General features: G+C 42.8%; 2 protein-coding genes and 1 long non-coding RNA gene across 11 annotated transcripts in view; 1 reads left to right on the top strand and 2 right to left on the bottom strand.

Annotated features, from left to right (window-relative positions):
- Positions 1-3,978, top strand: part of GAS2 (growth arrest specific 2) — a 126,067-nt gene extending 122,089 nt beyond the window's left edge. For all 7 annotated transcript variants that reach the window (XM_083599957.1, XM_083599951.1, XM_083599955.1 and 4 more), the window contains one exon: positions 1,608-3,978. In XM_083599957.1, the coding sequence (XP_083456083.1) occupies positions 1,608-1,826 (219 nt within the window). In that variant the 3' untranslated portion in view covers positions 1,827-3,978. The remainder of the gene's footprint in view (positions 1-1,607) is intronic.
- Positions 1-20,145, bottom strand: part of LOC310756455 — a 351,789-nt gene that overhangs the window by 181,807 nt on the left and 149,837 nt on the right. The gene's annotated exons all lie outside the window — the stretch shown is intronic.
- Positions 6,231-13,516, bottom strand: SVIP (small VCP interacting protein). Of its 3 annotated transcripts, none has more exons than XM_083600369.1 (4): positions 13,334-13,516; positions 9,899-9,949; positions 8,922-9,035; positions 6,231-8,032 (listed from the first exon to the last, which is right to left on the bottom strand). In XM_083600369.1, the coding sequence occupies exons 1-4, from the start codon at positions 13,394-13,396 to the stop codon at positions 8,018-8,020; spliced, it is 243 nt and encodes an 80-aa protein (XP_083456495.1). In that variant the 5' UTR covers positions 13,397-13,516; the 3' UTR covers positions 6,231-8,017. The 3 variants fall into 3 exon arrangements, with proteins under 3 accessions (XP_083456495.1, XP_083456494.1, XP_083456493.1); XM_083600368.1 differs by having other exon boundaries at positions 8,865-9,035; positions 13,334-13,492; XM_083600367.1 differs by having other exon boundaries at positions 8,897-9,035; positions 13,334-13,492.

Genomic DNA, 20,145 nt, shown 5'->3' with positions numbered 1-20,145 from the left:
AGCCAGGTATCAGTTCTGTCACATGAGGTGCCTGCAGTTCACCATAGGGAATTCTGGAGAGCTTTGTAATTTATCTTCACTCCCAATCTGGATTTTTAAAATATCCTATTTGTTACGATAACACTCTTTGAGTTCAGTTCTAACACTGTCAAGGGACCATAGTGAGCTCTTCTGTCACATCCACCTGTGCTGGAGCATTCTCTGATAGTAGTTATAAAGGGAATTCAATTGTGGTGAAGAAAGCAAGCAAAGGGAGAGAGGAGGGACAGAGAGAGAGACAGAAAGATTCCTTTTCACCTTCCATTCAACCTGGTATGTTTGCAGTAGCAAAGGACACACTTTTTTGAGATGCCGTCATTATACCCAACCCAAAACATAGGCTGCATACGCACTATTCCTCCAATGCACATTTTTTTTTCACTCAAAGAATTCTGGGCATTGTAGTTTGTTAAGGGTTGCTGAGAATACAAATTATCAAAATTAAAAATGGTAAGGTTTAAAAAATGGATTAAAAAATGCCCTTAGCAGTCAACACTGTTTGGAGCTGCTCCAGGTGCTGGAGCAGCTAGCTACGCCCCTGGAGATGGTATTATAGGGGAAATGGGGAAATGCTATATCATACTGTTACAGCATGATGCCCAGAATCCCCTACTTTGCAGGTGTAAAAACACAGTTTTGCTAAATGTTGGTGTGGTATTAGCAAGAGGGGTTTTTTTGGTATAGAATTATGAATGTATGCTTCTAGAGAAGGGAGACCTACGTCAATTCCAAGTAATGCATCATGTGTACTCTGTGCGACTCTTTAAGTAGCACACATGGATATTTATTTTGGATTATATCCAGTTCACCCCTACTATAAGTAACGTGAATAGCTGCACCATGTAAGAAGCAAGATACGGTTTCATCAAATTTCTTTTTTATTAAAAAAAATGTTTTAAGAAACAATGACCCTTACTACAGTAATATGCCTTTCTAGCTCTCAATAAAGAGGCAGATGAAATTTAAATTGCCTTAAAATGAGTGGGCCAGGGAGTATTTTTCACAAAAAAACCACGATGCCCTGAGTAGTTGAATGAGTGACAATGTTTAATGAAACGACTATCCAGGACCTATTCATGGCACTTATACCTTTGGGCAACCAGCACCACTTTGGTCTTACTGTAATTAATATACGAGCTATCCTGCTTGCAATATGCTCTGAATTTGGAAAGTAATCTTGTACCTACTTGGGATAATGAAATAAGAGCCATATTGCCTAAATAAAACAGCAGTATAATTTTTTGTTCATTACCAGTTTTGGCAGGCAGGGAAGAGGAGAGGAAAGCTTTAAACTACATCATTTAGGGAGATATTAAACAATAGCGGGGCCCAAATGCAACCTTGCATTGCACCCATGAGCAGATGTATGCTGTGGCAAAGCTTTGATTGCCTCCCCTGCAGTTTCTGCAATAGCATTGAAAGTGTTTAGGACTGAGCCGTTACTCCCAGTGATTTCAACAGGATTACAGTGAACTGGGCTTTGAGTGTTTTCAGGAAAAAACTTGTCGTTTGCAAACATGAATTTCAGGAGTTATTTCCCCCCTCCCTCTTTTCTTTTGCAAATTCAGATGCTGCACAACAAGCATGTGATGGTTCGCGTAGGAGGCGGCTGGGAGACGTTTGCCGGATATTTGCTGAAACACGACCCATGCCGAATGCTGCAGATTTCCCGAGTGGATGGGAAAACATCCCCGATCCAGAACAAGTCTCCGACCATCAAGGATATGAACCCAGACAGCTACTTGGTTGTTTCTGCCCATTACAAAACCAAAAAGGAGATTAAGTGAAATGTTCATTCGGGACTCTGTATATGTAGGCCCATGCTATCTTCTCAAGTGTAGTTACATTAGTTGGTGCTTTAAAAGGACTCCTGAAAATTACATGCAGACTGGAAATGGCAACCCATTTTGTGGGTTGTTGAACTGTAGAACTATTTATTTCTAGTGCTGTTCCTTTTTATAGCAAGTTACCCTCGATAGGTTAATTACTACAATCTGATTTTTAAAAAACAGACATATATTTTTAGCCAAATTATTACTCTATGAATGTATTCTTAGAATGACTTATGAGTCACATTAAAGTAACAAAATGTGATATATTTGTATGGAAAACATCTATGATTCTCAATCATTTGCCCTAATTCAGAGCTCTGTGGTTAACCTCATTATTGGCATCCAAAAAGCTCCAGGTTCACCTCCAGTTGAAAAAAAGCTGGGTAGCAGATGAGAAAGACCTCTGTCTGAGACCTTGGAGATATATTGCCAGTCGGAGTAGACCCTGCTGGGCCAGATAGATATAAGGCAGCTTTCCCTGTTCTGACACACACTGTGAACTCCTCTGTTTACAGGCTGCCTCATTCATAGATGAGACCTGATTTTTTTTTTTAATGCATTCTTCTGTGCACTTCATCAACCCCCACCCCCCTGCAATGAATGGGATACTCTCACAGGCAAGAGAATGCCATACTTGCATCACATAGCTCTAGGCTTATCAGCAGCTGCTGTGCCAGTATGTTTACTGAATAAGAAGGTAGATAACTGGTGGGAAATGTCTGTATATTGTCTTAATATACGGCCTTTCCCAACTGAAGAAAGAAACAAGCAGCAAGCATGTATAGGTTTGAAAACAAAAGAGCATCCTCCATAGAATGCATGCATGTGTGCTATTAAAAGCTACGTTAAAATTTTCTCCTCCCCTGCTATAATCTGTTTTAAGATGTTTCAATATGGTTCATGTATGCTTTTGGTTCCTAAGCTGCATATACAACCAGGTATTGACGAGACGGCAATGCGCTGTTGGACTACAAGTCAAATGCCACCTGGGATCCCCCATTCCCCTCACCCTGTACTCTCCAAACCAGTGATGCTGTTGCTAAGCAAGCTATCTCAAGTGACTGCATCAGAGGTATGCATTAGGTGGATCGAAAGACAGTAACCATATTTACATTAACAGAAAGGATAATGCTGGCCTTGACAAAGATAGGGAAGAGTGCCTTGGAATTATAACAGGGATGGGGAACCTGTATCCTCCAAATGTTATTGGGACTAAAACTCCCATCATCCTTGACCCTTGGCCATGCTGGCCGGGACCGATGAAAGTTGGAGTCCAACAATATTTGGAGGACTACATGCCTTTAGTATAAAGAGCTAAAGAGCTTCAGATTGGCCAACATTTTGGAATGGTAAGACTCACGAGCTTGTTTCATAGCTTTAAGTTACAGCTAAAAGTGTAAGTCCATTCAGATTTGTTTTTCACAGTAAGTGCTAAAGAACATCTGTATATCTTTTTGACATAGGAATGATTCCTGACAGTCATTCTTCTACAGGAAGCCTGTAGCCCCCCTGGTGTCATTGGACTACAACTCCCATCATCCTCGACCACTAGCTAGGCCTAGTGGGAATCAAGAACCCAACATATGAAGGTGCACAGCTTCTCCCTCTCTGTTCTGAAACTTCCAAACTTGACATGCGAATGCAATCACCAGTAGTACTCCCATGTATCTGCTGTTTGGGTGCTTGGTATTTGCCTTTAGATTAGCTCTTCCTGGCTGTTGTGCTTGAAGGGTAACAGTATAGCTTTAGGTGGTCATATAAATGTATAGGCAGTTATAGACCATTGTCCCACTGTGTGATGGTGGGATATTCTCTGCCGCTGGATTTAGTTATGTTTTTGAGCATATTGAATAAAATATGAAAATACTACATGCATTCTCTGTAGATAAATGTTGGGGAGTGGTTATGTTACACATCTCCGTGATATATAGGAATGCTAAGGTTTTGGTTTATTGGTTTTGCTAATTTTCTTTTGTCTATACTTGACAACTTTTGTGCCTTTCCTAGAAAAATCATTGTTCGAGGATTATTTGAATGATGACTGTATAAATTTGAGCTGAAATCACATGGTGCATTAGAAATAAACAGATACTTTTAAAAAAACAAACTCTCAGTGGCTCATTGCAACGTATTGCTCTCACAAACAAGTAGAGACTAACCTAAACCTACTCAGATTTTGCAGTGTTTGGGGGGCTAAACACTTTCCATGAGCATTACCTATTTATTTTATATACCAGGGCTCACGAGGCAGTTTACAGTATAGGTTTACCTATAAGTAATCCTAATCTGCAGCTATAAGAATAGTCACTTTCCGTGAACTGCTGACGGAATGGATCTTTTGACCATCATTGTCTCAATCCAAATAAGAAGCCTACACAACTTGGGTGCTCCATGTAGGCTGGCATTGCCTTGATCTTTTCAATGCTTTGTGCACACAAAGTGGAAAATCCCAGTTGAAGGCATCAGACCTCAGAAGACAAGCATGTGTGTAACCTCTGCTCCTATGTAGTGTCATCAGATACCTGGTAACGCTCCAGGGGCATTGCGTCAAGGACTCTACCTGCAACCAATATCCTTTTGATATCAAATTACATATTTGACAAGAACCTAAGATCTTTTTATACATTACTTCAAAATCCCTTCGATTTTGGTGGAACTTGCTCATTCCAAAAAATATGGAAAGGACATGGTTTGTCTACAGCTTGTGCACTGCTTTCTTTCTACTACGCACTCAAGTTTTCAGGACAGTGGGAACAAGATCCTCACCTGCAAAAAGCTTCTGGATAGAGGCTATCTGCTCTCAAAGTACTAATAACCTGTTTTTGGGTGTGTGAGACCCCTCAATCAGCTTGTTGGGTTGCACACAAACAAGAAGAGGCAGACACTTTGCCTCTGCAATAGCAAATGCGGTAAGCAGGATTGTATCTATTCCTAAGAAGTCTCAAGTCACCTTTGGATATAATAATAATAATAATAATAATAATAATAATAATAATAATAATAATTTATTATTTATACCCCACCCATCTGGCTGAGTTTCCCCAGCCAATCTGGGCAGCTCCCAATCAAGTGTTAAAAACAGTACAGCGTTACATATTAAAAACTTCCCTGAACAGGGCTGCCTTAAGATGTCTTCTGAATGTCAGGTAGTTGTTTATCTCTTTGACATCTGATGGGAGGGCGTTCCACAGGGCGGGCGCCACTACCGAGAAGGCCCTCTGTCTGGTTCCCTGTAGCCTCACTTCTCGCAATGAGGGAACTGCCAGAAGGCCCTCGGCGCTGGATCTCAGTGTCCGGGCTGAACGATGGGGGTGGAGACGCTCCTTCAGGTATACAGGACCGAGGCCGTTTAGGGCTTTAAAGGTCAGCACCAACACTTTGAATTGTGCTCGGAAACGTACTGGGAGCCAATGCAGATCTCTCAGAACCGGTGTTATGTGGTCCCGGCGGCCACTCCCAGTCACCAGTCTAGCTGCCGTATTCTGGATTAATTGCAGTTTCCGGGTCACCTTCAAAGGTAGCCCCACGTACAGCGCGTTGCAGTAGTCCAAGCGGGAGATAACTAGAGCATGCACCACTCTGGCGAGACAGTCCGCGGGCAGGTAGGGTCTTAGCCTGCGTACCAGGTGGAGCTGGTAGACAGCTGCCCTGGACACAGAGTTAACCTGTGCCTCCATGGACAGCTGTGAGTCCAAAATGACTCCCAGGCTGTGCACCTGGTCCTTCAGGGGCACAGTTACCCCATTCAGGACCAGGGAATCCCCCACACCCACCAGCTCCCTGTCCCCCCAAAACAGTACTTCTGTCTTGTCAGGATTCAACCTCAATCTGTTAGCCGCCATCCATCCTCCAACAACCTGGAGAGGAGAGTGATCAGAATAAATATGTAACAGGATATAAAGCTATAATTCACAGTCTTGCTCTTAGTGAAATTAAAGACACTTGGCTCCTGAAAAGGTGTTTTAAAGATAATTCTGTATTAAATCCTTCTGTAGTATTTCTGGCAAATATAAGCAAACAGCACAACTCGTAACACAAATAAAATTCCAGTACCTTTCTATGACACCATCACTTGTCACATAAAATAACACACTCCTTTCCTCAAACACAAAATCCACATTATTCAAAGCTCTGAAATTCAAAAGTACACAGACCTTTGAAGTATGGCAACTATAATAGCCAGAGAACTATATAAAGTTCAGCCAGTAAGGGGCTGAGACCTCACACACCTATGCACTGAAAGAACACAGTGGTTTCACACCAATTAATGTAGAAAGTGCTGACAACGGAAAGCTCTCAGTCCAACACGGACCCCCTTTTTAGGAGCTCAAGAGAAGTAATAAAAGAAGCACAGGCAACTTAATTCCCAAATTGGCACTTTAATAATAACTTTTCTTAGCATCATCCTCTTAAAGGATGCTCTGCATTACTGGAAATCTAGATGTCATAAGTGTTATTCCATTGGTATTACAGCAGGAAAAAGCAGTAAGTACAGTATGAGTGCAACACAAATGACCATAATTATGTTTGAGGTATCGGTATTTTACAACGTGGCCAGGCTTTCTGCATTATATTTATTAAAACAATCACATTACGTGAACAAATATGAAGACAGATGCTGGACTCTCTCCTGGCAGATACTACATGATACACCTTGTAAAGCGAATGAGTGAAAGGGAAACTGCCGTAACCCACAATTTTTCTCTCAAAACTGGGCCAAATGCATCACTCCCAACCCAAACCTGTTGTGCCAAAGAAAGGGAAAACATCCCATTCTCAGTTAACTTGTTAAAGCACTTGGACAGTTTTAGTTATAAATACAGCATAGCTTATGAAATTCAAGACAGAGTTTGACCTTTAGGGGAAAGGCTGCAGACATTGTATTACTGTGGGCTAGAAAACAAGAAACATATTTTCTTTAGTAGAAGCTTAACTCAGCAGAATGTTGAGAGGTTTTAAAACTGCACATTCCTTCCAACTTAATTCCATTCCATTTTAATGGGGTATTTTATTGTAGTGATCCGTCTGCTCTTTGAAAATCAGCACTACCTATAACAATGCTGTGGGATGGGAAAAGTTAAATAACCCGTTTAAGTTAGAGGAAGTTCATTTGGGCACTTTATTTACGCACACACACACAAGGGTTGCATATAGTTTAGATTTTGTTTTGTACATTTTTTTACTGAGAGATTTTTTTAAAAAGCCAAATATGCTTTGGGAGCATGCAAGAAACCACCAACTTAATTTTAAGCACAAAAAGTAAAGGCGAAACCATCTCCCCCATAAGCTGATTTAATTCCTTAGTTTTCTTCAAAGAGATTGCATGAATATTCCCTATATTTGTTTCAGAATACTAATTTAAAAATAAAGAAATAGCCAAAAAGCAGAACATGTCAAGGCATTGTACTGTCTACCCAGCCGACATGGCAGGCATCATTCAATACCAACTTAGGGACAACTGCAGGCAGGCAAAACTTTTTTGGTTTAATTGTATTTTAAGTGATTCACAATCACATACTCTCAGTGCTGTAGAAGGAAATATGAGAGATAGCAAAATAAATCCCATAAATATTGTCCACTGCCCTCCCAGAGTTAGCATTTTTAAGAATAAGACACAATTTCTTACCTCATGGTGACATTTCTCTTAAATATATGAGTTCACCCTTAAAAGGCACCAAAGCTTCTATCCTCAAAATACTCACTCTCACGTTAAGATTTAAGGACTGTGACTTAAATCTTACAAGTGTGACACAAGGGGAGAAAAGGACAGAGTTAAGTATCTGGGCACACTGTAAAAAGCAGAATGGATTTCCGTAAGAATCAAGGCAGGAAAATTTCATTTATTACATACGTGTCTCTTCAGGCCCCTCAAATATGTTAAGACATGCAAAACTCTAGAACATGGCAACGGAACTAGTAGGGGACTGTTGATTTTGGCCACCTCTGCTGTGCATTGTGAAGCTTTCACTTGACAATATCCTTAGTGCACATCTTTCCCCTGCCCTGCTATGGTGGCAAAGTCCTGCTGCATCTTCAGAGGCAAACAATGGCAAAAACCAGACACCGAACAAGTGCCATTCAGTCGCAAGAACTGGCAAGGTCTTGGCAGTAGGATGTCTTCTTCCCTCCAAAAGCTGCCCTTGGAGTTATCCAACTTGCCACTAGGATGAAGAAAAAAACACACACATAAGAAGGTAAAGAGGGGATATAAATTCAGCCTTGCTTTATCAAGGGTCTTTATCAAGATCAAGGGTTTTATTATACATAGGAATAGGCCTACATTTTGTGAATCCAGTTCATCTGCACATGAGAGGCCACATTTAGCTTATGCGTTGATTATTTCTTTCGTATTTGGTTTTTATTGTACACCTCCAGCAATAATTTTGGACCATCAGGAATGCACAACAAATGTTTGTGTATACTCCTAGGAAATACAATTTTGTTCCACAGCATTCCACTCAAACCCCTAGGTCATCAAGTGAGGCCACTTGTGGCTGCCACACACCTTGGATTTTCATATACATAATACCTGCCGCAGAGCTTTAAGTGTGGTGGCACCCAGATTCTGGAATACACTCCCCCCTGGAAATGAACATGGTGACAACAATTTGTTCTTTCTGGTGCCTGCTTAAGAAACTTACAATTCAACCAGTTTTGTAGCGCTGCTGAATATTATCCCTGATGGTTTTACAGATGTACATTTTTAACTTTCTTTGTACACCTCACGACTTTATCAAAGAGTGGATGGTTTATAAAGTCTTTAAATTTAAAATATTTTTAAAATTATTTAACCTTTTCGCTTTTAAATGTCATAAGACTCCATCGCACTCCTATTCTGATAGTTTTTAGTTCAATGAAATAGCTATGCATGAAGCAAACCGTCAAAGGGATCTGGATTCCCTGTGCCAAATGCCTCAACAGCAACAAAGCACTTTACAAGACACAGTTGTCTGCAAAAAGAAGGCAATCACTTGACTCACTCTCAATAATTACTTTAAAAAGTGGGGTGGGGAAGAAGAAATTACAGCGTTTAATCTTATGCATAATTACTCTCAGACCGCCGCCGCCTGGTCCAGGGCCTGATTCAAGGCGTTTTTCCATTTCCTCCTGTTTCCTTTTCCTTTCCTCCACAGAAGATGGATTCTTTATACCCCGAGAAGCAGACTTTAGAAAGGAACAATGGGACACAAGAATCACATGACAATCTAGGGGTTTTTTTAATATATAAAAATCAATACAACAATCACATCAAATACCTCTTCCATTCTGCTTTTTCTTTCCTAAATGAATTACAGGTATGCACAAGGCTGCTCTTTTACATAAATCTCAAATTCAGTGGATATTAAATTCATGTAAGTTAAAGGACCCCGGATGGTTAAGCCCAGTGAAAGGTGACTATAGGGTGTGGCACTCATCTCGCTTCAGGCCGAGGGAGCTGAAGTTTGTCCACAGACAGCTTTTCAGGTCATGTGGCCAGCATGACTAAACTGCTTCTGGCGCACGGAAGACTATGACGAGTGCCAGAGGGCATGGAAACACAGTTGTCCATGTAGACAACTGGGGTACCCAGCATGGCGTCCATGGGCCACATAGCATCCCTGGACATTCCTTGACTCAGAATCCTCTGAGCTCTTCATGGGTCCAAAGGCATCCTTCCCCAGAAAGGAAAAAAATAGGCAAGGAAGATGAAGGCCTGTGCCTTGCTATGCCCAACCATCTCCTCTTGAAATTCTTCAGAAAAGCAATCCTGTTGCTGCCCAAAAAGTTTGGGAGACTAGAGTTATTTATGATAGCCGAATATCTAGAAGCACATACTGGTGTCCTCCCCAAAGCCTTTTACTATGCATATGATACCTAGAAACTATTACTGAATATTAATTCCAAAAATATTAGTTGTAAAGCCTATACTCCAATACAGCTCAGGAATGGCTCTGATGCAATTTCCAGAAAACAGCCATTTATCTATTGTTCACATTCACTCAATAAGGAAGTATCTGAGTCAATCTCTGTGGAAAATACCAGGTTACCTCCATCTGCCTTTTTTCTGCAGCTTCTGCAAGTTGTCTTCTTTTCAGCTCCTGCAAAAAGGATATAAAAAAAGAACAGTTTAAGAAGTTATTTCACACCAACTTTACTGAGGAGGAAATTGGACTTCCCATCAGTCTTTGCAACGCGGTAAATTATTCCCAGTTGTTGGGAACTCGAGCCAAAGTTGCCAGTTCTGCCTGCGACTGCATATACGGTAAGCCTTTCAATTTGACTATGAAGTGGTGGGAAGAAAGAAGAAGACAAACAGTGAGGTGGTGTTCATTTCCTGAAGCTCAGGGGCAAAGCACCTGCATGGTATGCAGAAGATCCCGGGTCAAATCCCTGAAATCTTTATCTCCATGTTGAGCTGGGGAAGTCTCCTGCCTAAAACCCTGGAGAGCTGTGCCAGTCAAAGTTGACAGTACTGGGCTAGATGGACCAACGGTCAGATTCAGTGTACACCGGGTTCCTTTGCTCCTAGCCCATTTACATGCACACTTGTTTGGGTAAGAGAGTGCCTGCCAATCCAGTTCAGCAGTGGAAGAGGGTATGAGGAGGAGAGGGTGTGGATGTTTGTGCTCCAGACCAACAACAGTGAGTGAGTGACCAAGTGAGCAGTCCGGTCCAGCAGCAAAGGAAAAGATGGAACATGAAGGACCTGAGGGTAGGAGAAGGGGAAATCGAAGTAAACCAATGCCGGGAGACAGCACATTATTTTGGAGACACAACATGTGTGTGAGTACGAGAAATATTTCAACACAGGGAAGGGAGCTTTTGGCCTTCCAGGTGCTATACATTTCAACCCCCCTTTTTCAGTGAGGTAGCTCAAGTGTGTTTTCAAGGCTCTCCCCACACCCTGCATTACATCCTCACAGCTGCACTAAAAGGGTGACCTTGAGACAAGAGACTGGCTCAAGCTCACCCAGGAAACTTTGCGGCTGACAGGGGATTTGAACAAAGGTTTCCTCGAGCCTCGTCACACCCTAAGCACTACTTTACAATAGCTGCCACTTCAGAAATTATAAAAATTGAACCCTTTCTAGCAATTCAACTCCCACTGCTCAAGACCGTGGTCAGGATTCCTGGGAAAACATTGGGAGGGGGAGTACATTTGATACCCCCCCCAGTCAACCACATAGCATATCACAAATACTGAACGTGGTGGACCAGGCTCCACGTGGCCATTTCCCTTGGCCTTAAACGGGCAGAACGTAGCACTTAAGTTGCTGATTAGGGTATCACGTCGACATCGTGTACACGCCTCTGCTGAAAGAACTGCACTGGCTGCCTCTATGCTACTGGGCACCATTCAAGGTTTTGCTTTTAACATTTAAATCCCTCAGCCACTTGGGACCAAGAAGTTATCCAAGGGACCACTCACTACCACTGCCTAGTAACTGTGCTCCTCATACGAGGCACTGCTGAGAATACTAAATGCCCTGGAGTTGTGCTTAGCTTATATAGTGGTACCCCTGGTTACAAACTTAATTCGTTCCAGAGGTCTGTTCTTAACCTGAAACCATTCTTAACCAGAGGTGCCACTTTAGCTAATGGGGCCTCCCACTGCCACCGCGCGATTTCTGTTCTCATCCTGAGGTAAAGTTCCCAACTTGAAGTACTACTTCTGGGTTAGCGGAGTCTGTAACTCGAAGTGTTTGTAACCCGAGGTGTTTGTAACCTGAGGTACCACTTTACTAGAAACCAGACCCTGAACATTCAGCCCTGTGGAATCAATTACTAGCTGAAATTTAGATAGGCATCAAGCATATTGATGTTTAGGTGGCTACTGGATGCATTTTTACTTAGCGAGGCTTTCCCCGAGGTATGACCCAGCCATTTATGGATTATTAATTGTACATGGTGTTGAAATGGTTTTGGCATTTTCAGAGCCTGTATTTTATCTCTTTTTTTAATCTCATACACTGTTTCAGGCTGTGAAGGAGTTTATACACTTGTAAAACAAACAAACAAGCTATCCCAGCTGCCTCCAACCACATTCAGCAGGCAGGTCTGATGGGAGGATTTCTAACTATGCTCAGCTAAATGTGCATAGAATCCTCCCTGGCCCAATACATAAACCAAATAGGTTTTTTGAGGGGGAGGGTTTTTTATTCACCTGTCAATTATACTACTTTAAATGTGTATTTTATGTATGATATTCACCTGTAATGTTTTATTTTGGTATTTTGTAGTGCTTATTTGATGTTTCAATTCAGATCATCATTGTTATTTTAAATCTAGAGTGGAACAGAAATGTCTGAAATAAACAAATGTATTATTGCACATCATGTAAAAGTAGGATTAAAACCTCAATTTGATACCATGGAGGGAAGATACTGATATTGCTGTAATATCAAGAAGGCAATTGGTTTAGATGCAATCCCAGGAAATCAAGTTGCCAGTGATAAATATGGATTTCAGAACACTTTTTGGATTTTACTGTTCTACAAACTATCAAGTTTACCTGTAGCTTGTGTGCTATTAAATAAGGTGCGTTGTTATAAAAAATGTCTTGTCTGGGGCTTTTTAAATAAAAAAATTCTATTTATTTTTTCTGCGAAAATAAGTAAACAATGAAGTTGCAATCCTACGTATGCTTACATAGGAGTAAGCCCCTCTGGAGATGGTGGGGTTTGCTTCTAAGCAACTACACCGTCTTGGGTTAGCTATTAGGATTATCCCCCAGGGTTCTCATACCAGCAGAAGCATTTACAGAGCAATTAGACAACTGCACTTTGTACACTGATAAATATTTCAAATATCCTTGAACTATGCATTCAACAGAACGCGTAATCTCTCTCTCTCTCTCTCTCTTATTCTCACTAACAGCAAAGTAGGTGCTCTTTTTCCAGCAGGGCTTGTAGACTCCAGAGTTCTGTTCTCCTTTTGAGGCTTAAAAAACACCACCACCAAACTCACTGGCCGCTATTCCTCTGGTCATGTACCTGGGATCATTGGCGGCGCCTGCAACCTGGTGACCCTTTTGAGCGCACGATTATTTCAACTCTACCAACGCGTGAAGGCAAAAGCACGTAAGAAGACACTATTGCCCCTTTTGAGCGCGATAGGATTTTCTTCCAAGCTGCTAGTCCTTAAGGGTGTGTCTCCTGGCTAACTTCTAAGGCTCCTCTCGGCTGGGCTTCCTTCCAAGTAGGTCTTAAAGCTTGCGCCCCCAGGAGTTGGAAGAGATCTGCCGGCCACGCTTTGCGCTTTATCCAACCCGGGAAGGGAGGGGAAAGGCGATCACTAAAAGAAGCGACGCGCAGGTGGAAGGAAGGCGCTTCGCCCCCCCCCCCTAAAAAAGGAGGGGGGGAATGTTTCGCTACTACTGAATGGCGAGACTTCTCTGTGTTTGGGGTGGATCTGCATCTGGGGTGGCCCTTAATGGCGAAAGGGGGCTCGGAGGGGGAGGGAGACGGACCCCCCGCGCTTACCGGGTCGGGCGTCTCCACCACGTCGTCGGCGGCTCCCCCCATGCAGGGCAAGCACATCCCCATCGCCGCACCCCTCGGCCGGCCGCGGCCGGGCAGCGCCGACGCCTGGGAAGCAGCGAAGCAGGGCCCGCCCCGCTGCCCTCTGGCCTCCCAGCCGCCTCTCCGCCGCAGCGACGCCGCCTTCCGCGGAGGGGCTGGCGGAGGACGGCGCCCCCTGCAGCTCCGGAGCCGGGGGGAAGGCGGGCCGCAACGCCGGAGAAGGAAGGAGCGGGAGGGACAGAAAGAAGCGCGTCTTAAGTCCTGGGAGGAGGAGAGTCTCTCTCCATGCCAGCAATCGGGAGGGAAGGAACTGGAAGGGAAACGGCCAGTTCAGAGGACCTGAGAAGCTGCGCGTAGGGTTCTGGTCGCCTCGCCTCGGAAAAGATATTGTAGGGCTGGGGAAAGGTTTAGGGAAAAAAGGACCCCCGAGATGATCCAGCGGGGATGGGAGGGAGGGACTCCCCAACGAGGAAAAGTCGCAGCGTTCTGGACTTTATTTTTAGTTTAGAGCAGTTGTTCCCAACCTTTTTTTGGCCATGCCCCACCTAAGCATCTCTAAAATCCTGATGCCTCCCCACCCCGTGACAATTAATTATTATTATTCAAAAAGTGAACTATTCACGTAGAGGAAGCCTAAAAGGCCATTAACTTGGTCTAAACAAGCTTCCAAATGGCCCCTCTTAAAAATTAAATTGCCCCCCCCCCGTATTTTTTTAAAATATAGGTATGTGCGGGTTTTGTGTATTTCAGGGTGGTTTGTTTGTTTGTTGTTGTTAAATGACTTTGAGTCGCCTTTGGCAAAAGAAAGCAACCCATAACATCAGTAAATAATAATGCATTTAAAAGGTGATGCTACTGACTAATATCAAAATGAAGGTCTATCAGGCTTGTGTGTTGAGCACACTGCTTTATGGAAGTGAATAATGGGCAACTTAAATACCCTCCAGGAGCCACACCTCAACGCCTGTCATGTGCGCTGCGTCAGGAAGATTTTGGGCATCGCGTGGCAGGGCAGAGTCTCACCCAAAGATGAGCTCTTGCAAACCCACGTTATGTTTGCACTCCTGTCTGCGCTGGCTTGGTCATGTCCACAAAATGGAAGGTGGCAGGGTCCCCAAGGACGTGCTCTATGGGGAGCTGGCTTCAGGCACCAGGCCTGTTGGCAGATGAAGTCTGTTACAAAGATGCCTGCAAATGTGACATGAAGGCTGGCAACATTAATCCCACTGTGTGGGAATCCCTTGCAGATGATCACAGTGGCTGGAGACAGGTCGTCTAGCCACAGCAGGGACCAAGGGAGGGATGACCGCTGGGAGGAGCGCAGAAAGAATAAATGCTATGGTACACCTACTTCAACACAACTGGAAGCCTTCACCTGCCCCAGCTGCAACAAAACATGTCTCTCCCATATCAGCCTCTACAGCCATAGCAGGCACTGGATGGTTTGACGTCACTCCCAAAGGTTCATTCTTCCATTTTCTCCTGAGACAGATGGATCCCAACTAAACATTTATAAAATTATGCATGGCATGGAGAAAGTGGCTAGGAAAAAAATTTCTCTCCTAACACTGGAACTCATAGACATCCAATGAAGCTGAATGTTGGAAGATTCAAGACAAATAAAATAATTGGAGACATGATTGGAGACAGTGATTATTCTGAATATTAGTTGCTGGTATTCCATGAAGGCATGTCTCCCTCCTTTTTACTCATGACTGCGCGCCCCACACCTTTCACTCATGGGTTCACACTTGTAACTAATCCCATAAATTGGTACACCTTTCAGTTATAGGTTGGTTTGTGTGTGTGTGTGTGTGTGTGTGTGTGTGTGTGTTCAGTATTTTGTATGCAAGGTTCTGCCACAACCATATATGATGCCAGTTTAATGTAGATTGTGTCTTGCCGAATAACTTTATTAAAAAACTTCAGTGCATTGCATCTCTCTTTTTTCATGAGATAATTGTGTTTTCAGGCAGCCACCCGGCTAGGTACAGATGTGACCTGCTTCACTTCAGCAAAGTTGCCATATTACATGTGCCTTCAAACTGTCTCCTGAAATCTGAGCAGTGGAGATGAACTGTGTACCCTTCCTTGGACAGATTATACAGTGGTACCTTGGGTTAAGTACTTAATTTGTTCTGGAGGTCCATACATAACCTGAAACTGTTCTTAACCCGAAGCACCACTTTAGCTAATGGGGCCTTCTGCTGCTACCGCGCCACTGGAGCACAATTTCTGTTCTCATCCTGAAGCAAAGTTCTTAACCTGAAGCAATATTTCTGGGTTAGCGGAGTCTGTAACCTGAAGCGTATGTAACCCGAGGTACCACTGTAATGTACATTTTGAGTAGAAGGGAGGGGGTAAGAGTAACAATGCAACAGAGGGACAGAAGAAATAAAAGAAGTGAAAGTGGAAAGACCTAGGCTTTTCTTCAGTTGAGGATGTAGACAAGCCAAATGCAGTCAAGGAAGGCACAGAGCTGGTGAGGGGTGGTGCCTATGGAGAGTCACAAGAACTGACTAGAGAGGGATGGAGGACTGAATCTGGCCCCTGGTCCTAATGTCCTCAACCTCTGTTGTGCAGGATATCAAGTGAATTGTTACTACTACAGTTATGATGATGATGAATAATTACCCTCTCCCTTGCTATGGGGATTGGCTTCCAATCATGTACTGGCACCTGGTTGTCCTTTGCCATTGATGATGATTGGACTTTTGGGCTCAATTTCTGTCATTTTAAGCAACAAGATGGCAACAAAAACGGACAAAACAAAGCTAGAACAATACTTGCTAGTGTAGTAATCAGTATTCTTTGCACAGAAATAGTTTTTCAGAATCTTTGGATTCTTGAGGTTTTCCCTAATCCATCAGTCCCCCTCCCCCCCATATAAAAACAACAACGTCAATGGGAAAATTGCCGGAAAGTGAGAAGCTGCCAAGGTTTGGTCACTGGGGGCCCATCAATGAAAAATGCTCTAAAAGAGATTAGTGTAATCTCTTGAGATAATACCACAAGGTTATAACCTTCTGGAATTGGACTTGATGAACAGTAAAGCTTCTCCCAGTTCTTTTGAGATAATAACCATTACTTAGACAGAAAAATGACTGAGCACCTTAATGCTTTATTCAATTATCTTGATGATGAGTGTAAAAAGATTGCTTTCCCCTTGATGTGTTTTTCAAATTGCAATTTGAGTGGCCTTTGAACAAACTAGAATTGAGAGAACACCTCCATATAAATAATAGCCAATCAATGCAGACAGGTTTATAGATTGATATATGTCTTTAGTATTCACTTCATAGTGAAGAGGAGAATATTTCAATTTCAGTTCAAAGTGGTTTCTAATAGATCATCCTCTGCTTGTAATGTCAAGCCTTTTTCAGGTATATAGGATTTGAGGGAGCACAGCAGAAGTGAAGCAAGATATGTAGGGAGAAAGGGCACTAGTTAAGCAAGTACAGTGTTCAAATTAATTTCCAGTTCATCCTGGTGAAGCCAATATTCAAGTCTGAATTCCACACACAAATTGTTTCCTCTGTAATTAGCTGTTTGACACAGAGTATCTTCTAGTTTCTCTTGAGTGATGCTTGGGATTTGGTGGTACCAAGAAGCGCTAATTGCTTTACTTCCACATAACAGTAGACTGCTAAATCCATTGGTATGATCTTCCTCTTTTGTAAAATAATAGCTGTTAAAGTTAAATAATAGCTGTTAAAGGCCACCTCATGAGAAGAGAAGACTCCCTGGAAAAGACCCTGATGTTGGGAAAGATGGAGGGCACAAGGAGAAGGGGACGACAGAGGACGAGATGGTTGGATAGTGTTCTCGAAGCTACCAGCATGAGTTTGACCAAACTGCGGGAGGCAGTGGAAGACAGAAGTGCCTGGCGTGCTCTGGTCCATGGGGTCACGAAGAGTCAAACACGACTAAACAACAACAAAGCTGTTAAAGTAGATTAGCCATCATTCATAGATTTGAGTTGGGGTGTGTGTGACATTTATCTCATTCAAGTCATCTTTCTTCCCCCAAGTCTCTCAAGTTCCAATAAAAAGACAGAGATATTCCCGCTGCCCCATCCATACAGTGTCTATTTTCCAAAAGGCACAACAACTCCATGCTATGGTTTGTGTGCATGAGAGGAGCAGTTGCACCTACAGATTACTGAGCTGTTACTATATGCTAGAGATGTTCATTGGCTCTGTACGTGGTCTAAATACCCTGGCTATTGACACTTGAACCACCTTGCTTTTGTGATTGTAAGTTGTTTTGAACACTTCAGTTCAAATATATTGTTTTCTAAAGAGGGTGGGACGGGGGGACAGGTTACAACTGAACCAGCTGTGAAGAACCATATATAGAAAATGGCTATTGGACCAAAACACTTGATTATTTTAAAATCCGGATTCTGCTATGGGTATGTGTGAGATGGGCAGGTATTTGTACCCCTGGCCATATGGCACTGTGGCAACTCAATAATCTTTGTCCATTGTATTTTATGTGGTAATTTCCTTCACACACAGACTTACAAAACGTCATTATAATACAGTACCTACCTAATTATGCTGTAGTATAATGGCATTTTGTAAGGCTGTTCGATAAGCTTTGAGTTTACATTCAAAGCAAGTTGATTTCTAATTCTGGCATTGATAATCTACAGGACAGTGGAGACCAGCTGGAATATTAGGATAATGGACCAACAGGTTAAATACACCACAGAACACCCTGTCACTTCTTTCTGAAAACTAATATGCATTTGCAGTGTGTTTGTATGATAGTTCTACCAAGCCTACATGTTGTGAAAGCAACCTAAACACTGATTTGTTCAAATAAATACTGTTAAGTTGTGGGTGAACATATCAGATGACACAGCGATTCTTCCAAAGCAGCTCTTTATTTGTAAGCTGGAACAGAACTGAACTGAAGAGCTCAGTCAGCCTGCTTATATAGAGCTCCAGAACAACGTAACTGTAGCAACTTTCCAAAACTATCCAATCACTGAACGTCACTTTCGATCCTTCATTTGCATACAAACTATTCAATCACTGAATGTCACTTTCGATCCTTCATTTGCATAACTATCTACAGTATCCCCCTGCTGGCCCAGGGTGAGAACTTCAGTACACAACAAATACATTAATTTGTTCTGTGATTTTTAATGTTATTATTTTCAAAAACAATTATTTTAACTATTTTTGTTTAGCAAGACCAATATGGCTTTAATTTGTTACTACAGGCTACAACTCAGTGGTGGACTTTGGGCTTTCAAATTTCAGCAGCGCCCTGTGCAATGCCAAAATTCAGCACCCCTTTGCCTCTTACCTTCCATTCTAAGTCATTTTTGTGGTGCTCACTGTGGGTGAACCAGTCACACTCCCCCTAAATCCGCTTCTGCTGCAACTTGGCTGATTGTTTCTGTTCATTATGTACATGATCCAGCTCCCTTTATCTCTGACCTCCTGACTCACTTCCAGATGACCTGTTCATTCAGACAGATTTGTTTGAAGAGAGGCTAGACAACCTTGGCTATTTAATGCACAGTCATTCTGATTTTTTTTTGGTGGGGAGGTTATATGAAGTTGCCCCAAAGCAAGTGTTATCCAACACTTCACAGTGCATTTTCTCCTTCAATTTCCTTATCATAAAAAGTCAAATCTTTGGGGGGAATTGATTTGTTGCGCAGGAACCCTAGTCAACTTTTATTGTGCAATGTGAGTTCAGATCCCACTGGGAATTCATGACAGCCTGAAAGCTTCTTTGGTGTTCTTTTTCTTCTTAGACTCCTCCCTTTGCGATTGTCCTCTTCTCTTCGTTCCTTTGGGTCATACTTTCCATCTTGTCTTTCCTAGGCTTCCCATAACTCTCTGTATCTTCTTTTCTCCCTCTTGTTCCCTAGGCTCTTAGACCTGTCCTGCCCTCTCAAGGATCATAGCAACCTTAAACTGATGTTTAGACAGATGATGACTTTTTTGCTAATACTTTTTAACAGCAGTAGAAATACATAGCGAACAGAGTTTCAAACGTGATTGCTATAACTGATGGATGATCAGAGGAGGAAGGGAACAGGAGTTGGATTAATTGATGGAACTGGTCATGTTCAGAACTGATGAATGGAGATGAAAGCACAGAAACTTTATAAATGAGAAAACCCGACAAGAGGAGGGGGAAAAATATCCTATAAATAAAGATTCAAGGTTGTGTTCATAGCATGGAACATAAAAAGAGACGTGGAATAATTCTTGTGTTTCAGGATAGATACGTATATAAGATGCACTCAGCATTTATATCTCTTGCCCTCACCTCACCACGGTGATCCATGCGATGGTCACCTCCAGGCTTGATTATTGTAATTCACTCTACGTGAGGCTGCCCTTGAAATTGACCCAGAAACTCCAGCGGGTGCAGAATGCCGTGGTGAGACTCCTTACGGGGTCCTCACCATGGGAGCACGTTCATCCGGTGTTATACCAGCTGCACTGGCTCCCGGTGGAGTACAGGATCAGGTTTAAGGTGCTGGTTTTAACCTTTAAAGCCCAATACGGCCTTGGAACCGCGTACCTATGGGACTGCCTCTCCTGGTATGCCCCACGGAGGACCTTAAGGTCTGCAAATAATAACACCCTGAAAATCCCAGGCCCCAGGGAGACTGGCCTCGACCAGAGCCAGGGCCTTTTCGGCTGTGGCCCCGGCCTGGTGGAACACTCTCTCCCAAGAAACCAGGGCCCTGTGGGAATTGACATCTTTCCGCAGGGCCTGCAAGACGGAGCTGTTCCACC

The sequence above is a fragment of the Podarcis filfolensis genome (assembly GCF_964270895.1).
Source record: "Podarcis filfolensis genome assembly, chromosome: 1".
Taxonomy (NCBI): Eukaryota; Metazoa; Chordata; class Lepidosauria; order Squamata; family Lacertidae; genus Podarcis; species Podarcis filfolensis.
Note: the sequence above shows the minus strand (reverse complement) of the source record. Positions and strands in the feature narration are given on the sequence as shown.

Coding starts and splice junctions, on each gene's coding strand:
- SVIP (XM_083600367.1), bottom strand. CDS start 13,396: ATGGGGATGTGCTTGCCCTGCATGGGGGGAGCCGCCGACGACGTGGTG. Junction 9,950..13,333: donor TGGTGGAGACGCCCGACCCG/GTAAGCGCGGGG, acceptor TCCTTTTTGCAG/GAGCTGAAAAGAAGACAACT. Junction 8,033..8,896: donor TATGCATAAGATTAAACGCT/GTAATTTCTTCT, acceptor TCTTCATCCTAG/TGGCAAGTTGGATAACTCCA.